The following is a 6000-nucleotide window of genomic DNA, read 5'->3' on the forward strand; positions in this document are numbered from 1 at the left end:
GGATATCTATGATTTCAAAGCCAGCCTGGTCTACAAAGTGAGTTACAGGATAGCCAGGGTTATATAGTGAGGGCCTGTGTCTAAAAGAGAGAAAAGGGAGAGAGGAATAAAGAGAATGAACATGTTTCAGCATAATCTCCCAGAAATTGCTTTTGCCCTTCTGTAAGAGAGCCTATATTACATAGGTCTGTATTTAGTCCATGGCCTGGTGAAGAAAGGGAATACTGCAAATACACACTACACACTAGTCTTAAGTTGGTCTTACTTGTAAGCCTGGTGGTCCTATGGGTCCTGCATCTCCAGGAGATCCAAGGTATCCTGATGGACCCTGGAGACAGAAGTTTTTTATCAAGGTCAAAAGGCACGGTAGCTTTTCACAAAACAAAACAACATATATGTCCACAAGAACTGTATGAGAGTTGCTACAGCATTTTTATTCATAATAGAAAATGCTGGAACTGTTCCAAGTAGTCACTGATACAGGGATTGATAAATGAAGTATGACATACAAGAGAGAAAAGCAGCAAATTTATTTTTATATGGAACACTATGGATGACTCTCAAAAGCACTGTGGTGATGGGAGTTAGACCCAAATGTCTACATATGATATTATTCCCTATATATGACCCTCTAGGATTAGTAAAAACTGATCTATGCTGAAGAATAATCACAACAAGAACTATTGTAAAATTAATTATACTGAGCTCTGTATTTGAATTGTTACTATTAAAGTTTTTTAAAAGGAAAAAGAATGTTATATAGTATCAGATAAAACAGACTTCAAGGTTAAGACTATTAACTAGATATAAAGATGGGGCATTTCATAATGAAAAAATGGGTCAATTCCAGAAAACATCATAGTATTATTTATATCTATATATAACAAGAGAGTTTCAATGTACACAAAGTAAAACCTGATAAAAGTACAGGCAAAACAAGCCATGCAAAAAACATGTTATCACTAAAATTTTCAGTATTTCCCTCAGTAATTTATAGAACTTACAAAAACGGTCAGGTTACCAACTATCAAAACGCCATCAACTACATAGACATAGTAAATATTGCTTAAATCATTATAGTCACCAACTGCTGGATATATGTTGCCTGCAAGTTTTGGTCATAAACCCAACTTCAGCAAATTTCCCAGGATTAAACACAAGATAAGAGAAAGGTATCTGGAAAATAACCAAATACTTGGTAATGAAAAAACACTTCTAAATATTTCATGAGTCAAATGGAGACTAAAGTCACGTGGAAAATTAGAAAATGTGTAGAAATGAGTATCCCCACTGAAAGCCAGAGAGAAATGAGGAGAAAGGTGATGCGGGGAAATGCAAGGCTCCGTTTCAGAGTGGTAGCAGGATGCAGGTGGGACATGCCCAAGAAAAGGATGGACAGCCTAAGGGAGGTCAAGGTATGGACAACCGGAAGGGAAAGAGGAATTAGAAGATTATCTAGAAATGAAGATGCCACGATCTACTCAGCTACACAGAATAATTACAATGGTGTCCATCTTTAGGGTGGGACAGGGACAGGGTAATGCTCATGTTCTGTGGAATTCTGGATTGACAACCAGGAACAACCTTATTGATCACCAACCTGCTGTTTCACTACCAAACATCCTGTTTTCAAAGCTAAGTTCTTTTTTGGCATCAATGTCTGTATTGACAGGTAAACACTGTATGTCTGTGGGGAGGGGGCTGAATCCCTAAGAGAAACTGTGAAGCAAGCAGAGTGGTTATTATTAAATGAATTTAATGAACGCACCTTTAAAGGCAATTTTATTGAGCTCTGGAGTCCCTCTGTACCTTGATCCTTAGTTATCTTTGTTTTTTTTCGGTGTGGGCTTACATACTTCATATTTTTTTTATAAATATCCACTGCTAGCAAGTCTAAACTTCATCAATTCTTCTCAGAAACTACATTATCTTTCATAGATATGTATCTCCTACCAGAATTTTGATACATAGTTCTTCCTTAAGGCCTTCTGGAATTCTTCTGACATATTCCTACCCTTACATTTTCACATCCTTTGTGGGAGGGACAGTGTCTAAATTGCCTGCGGGAACACTCTGAGCACCTGGCTCCTAGTGGGTACCCCATATGTACTGAAGACTAACAAGACAAAAGAAGAAAAGAGAGAACACATACAAGAAACCAGGGATGGTTCTTAGGCTTCCTCAAAAGGAAGCAGCAGCAATGTGGAATCTCAAGGAAACAGAAATTTCTTAGGAGTGCAACTTGTGGACTTTTCATCAATGTCCTAAAATGAATTTCTATATGCGATATCTTTAAAAGAAGTGTATATAAAACACTGAACACACAGAAGAACACTTAGTAGATGGTGGCAGAATGCAAGGCCCGGTGCCTTCCTAAGATATCAAGAGAATAGAGTGGGCTTCCTTATCCATTGTTTTCCTTTCTGGTTACCCCATCAATCCCAGTAAACAGGAAAAGTGGGAAAGTGCTTATATTCAAGTCACCTTTCAATAGTCACCCCATGCTATGTCTCATAGCCTGCATTGTTCACCTCACTTCATCACATAGGCATCATGCTGTTTCATATCTTCACAAGAAGAGAAATGCTACATGCAGTACACTAAGTTCCTTTGAGAAGGAATTCAGGTTGTTGCTGGTGGGGGATCATACTAACAACTTTTATTACTTATCTTACTATAGTGTGCTATTGTTTATTAGCAATTGTTGCTAATATCTTACTGTGCTTAACTTATAATTTAACTCTATCATTGGCCTATGTACATAGGAAAAGTATGGTCTATATAGGGCTTAGAATTATCAATGGTTTCAGGCATCCGCTAGGGGCCTTGGAGAACATATCCCCTGCCAATAAGGAAGGGGTGCATCGAATCCCTGATCTAAAGTCTGAAGACTGCCTGTCTTAAAATTGAGATGGCCAGTTCATCTTCTCAGGATTTTCTATCTGGAAAATGCAGGCAGTATGACTTGTCCTCTCTCAACACTCTGGATTTTCCTTGAGTAAATTTCTGGAGACCTTTGGATACCACCAAGAAGAGGGAAAGGAAACCATTTGGGAGTTGACACCCGCGGGGGGCGGGTGTTAACACAAGGAGCATGACTTACAGCAATTCCATCCAGTCCAGGCAGCCCAGGATCCCCCTGAGAAACAAAGAACAAACAGAAGAGATTAATCAATCAAGTCCACTGGGTTGCAGACAACCAACCTCAGATTCATGGGCATAGAAACACATTGCTGCAACTTGGGCCCCTGTCAAGGTCTGCTCTTTTAAAATGCATGACTTGGTTGCATCTAACCATTTGTTGTTTTCCTGTGAACATTCTGGACTCTAGAAAACAAATATTACAGCCTTGGCTGAACAAGATTTCCTATTTTACCTACATTAATTAATTTTCACATTTGCTAGGAACTTATCAATTAGAAACGACTTCTGCAGGCTGGTGATTTTCTGCTCTTTTTGGAGGAAAGCAAAGCTACCTTCCCATGTGCCTCCATCCCCAGAGAATCTGTGCCTATATGTATACAATGCAAATCAGACATTTCAAGGGAAAATCAACAGAGCATACAGACTCTGATTACGTTTTAATTACTTTGCAGCATCTTAAGCCACTGTATGAATCTGTAATATAACCATCTTGTGAAAATTGCTGTGTTCCACTGGATCCAAGGTTTCTTTGATTTCTGCCAAAACCATTTAATCAATGTTTACTAAGACAATGGCTGTATTTTGACACCTGTTAGTCTTGCCCCACTTGGCTTATAGTAAAAACCTCTAAACTCCCTGTAGCATGGAAAGAATACTGCCTGAGGTTTAGTTCTTCAGAGATCTGGCCATCTGGCTCTGAGTAAGTCACATAGCCTTAGATTTTCAACTTGTGAAATGAGCGACATGAATCCAAGAACCACGAGGCCCTTGCCAACTTTAATGTTCTGTCTTCTGCTAAGGCACCCACGGTCAAGAACCCAAATCTCCCTGCTTCTTCTCTAGTTTTCCAGCTCTTTCATTCCCATCATTGCTTTTACAGTCAGATTCCAATGGTCCTGGCCCTGTACCTAGATGGAAGACAGAAGAGTGGTGTCAATTATCTCAGTAACCTAGGTGTGTTCTCCCCTCCAATTGTGGGCACATGAATTCCTATTTGCTACCTGGGCAGTGATGGGTTCTTCTCCTAGTCTGGGAAGGAATACAGTCAATCATTTGGAACCAGGGTTTATTGATACATCACAAAACCCCCAGTTAGTGCATAGAGAGAGCAAACTTCAATAGAAGAAGATTCCTGACAAGGGATCAAATTCTGATCAATTGCAGAGAGAGCGGGCAAGTTTTTCTAGACATTCGGGGATTTAGAGAAGAGTGGGCCAAGATGCTGGGGTTCTAGTCACAGGATGCTGGGTTGGTAGCCACACTAAACTGTGTAATGATCTGGATCCAAACCAAGGTGCATGGACATGAGGGACTTTAGAGGAAACAAGGAAGTGTTTGCCTCTAGAAAAGGTTTTGGTTTGTTGTGAACTAGAAAAAGACAAGATCTCCTGAGTAAATTGGAAGCATGGGGACCTTAGGGGAGGGTTGAAGGGGGAGGGAATAGGCAGGGAGGGGAGCAGAAAAAAATTTAGAGCTCAATAAAAATCAATTTTTTAAAAAAGTAAAAAATTAAAATGTTTTGGCTTGTCAAAGAAAATGATCTTTGACAACTGTTCGTCAATCTGTCTCTTATTCTTGGTGCAGATTCTGGAAGGCAAATCTCTTAGTTGCAAATGTTTCTGCTAACATTCCCACTGCGAGAAAGCTTGGGAGCCCTCTTAAAGCAGCCAGGATGCTCCTTAAGAAGGGACACAGGTGAGATCCCAATAGAACATCCCCATTGTCTTAGTGTGTGGGTGCACCCCTCGTGGTCCTGAGTTCCTTGCTCGTGCTCCGTCTCCTTCTGCTCCTGATTTGGACCTTGAGATTTCTGTCCGGTGCTCCCGTGTGGGTCTCTGTCTCTGTCTCCTTTCATCGCCTGATGAGGTTAATATTCCTGAGGATGCCTATGTGTTTGTCAGCTGGCCTAGGTCTGAAAAAACATGGGATAAATCCGGACTAGCTGAACATAGCGGACAATGAGGAATACTGAGAATTCAAGAACAATTGCAGTGGGTTTTTGATCCTACTGCACGTACTGGCTTTGTGGGAGCCTAGGCAGTTTGGATGCTCACCTTACGAGACCTGGATAGAGGTGGGCAGTCCTTGGGCTTCCCACAGGTCAGGGAACCCTGATTGCTCTTCGAGCAGATGAGGGAGGGGGAATTGATCGGGGGAGGGGGAGGGAAATGGGAAGCGGTTGTGGGGACGAGGCAGAAATCCTTAATAAATAAATAAATTTAAAAAAAAAAAAAAAAAGAAGGGACACAGGTGCTAGCTCTGAAAATGAATTGGTTTGAGGTGGGGCCCAGCCCCGGGGGAACCTCACTTTCCACCAACAACTGCCGGCATTAGGAGCTCTTACCTTCATTCCTATGATGCTGTCTTGAAAAGGAGCGGGTTCTCCTTTTGAACCTTTGAGACCAGGCAGCCCCTGGGTAAGATGTGAAAAACTTGTGAGAAATTTCTGTTTATACTCTGTGTACACATACACACACATACACACACACACACACACACACACACACACACACACACACACACACAGAGAGAGAGAGAGAGAGAGAGAGAGAGAGAGAGAGAGAGAGAGAGAGAGAGAGAGAGAGAGTTGCTAGCAATATGAACTGATTATATAGAGGATCAGGCAATGAGAGCCTGAAGGTATGTTTATTGGGCTGGCAAAATATTGGCCATGTTTGGGGGCAAAACCCAGCTTATACAGAGCTCATCTTGAGGCTGTCTGCCTTTCTTCTATCTTTATCTCCAGGCTCTGTGAAGGGATGAGGGTTAGAAAGTAGCAGACTTTAGATCTAAATCAGAACACTGCTTTAAGGAAAGCTCTACCCGTTACAGGTTCTACATTACTGACAGGGTCTT

General features: G+C 41.2%; 1 protein-coding gene across 1 annotated transcript in view; it reads right to left on the minus strand.

Moving 5' to 3' along the window:
• LOC121436956 (collagen alpha-6(IV) chain-like) overlaps positions 1-5557 on the minus strand; it is a gene marked incomplete at its 5' end in the record, with an annotated part of 57656 nt that extends 52099 nt beyond the window's left edge. The window contains 3 exons of the mRNA XM_041636874.1: positions 266-328; positions 3104-3139; positions 5489-5557. Coding sequence (XP_041492808.1) covers positions 266-328; positions 3104-3139; positions 5489-5557 — 168 coding nt within the window. The remainder of the gene's footprint in view (positions 1-265; positions 329-3103; positions 3140-5488) is intronic.
• Positions 5558-6000: the final 443 nt, after the last annotated feature.

This window comes from Microtus oregoni, unplaced genomic scaffold (assembly GCF_018167655.1).
Source record: "Microtus oregoni isolate MIOR12 unplaced genomic scaffold, Mior012 000050F_011, whole genome shotgun sequence".
NCBI lineage: Eukaryota > Metazoa > Chordata > Mammalia > Rodentia > Cricetidae > Microtus > Microtus oregoni.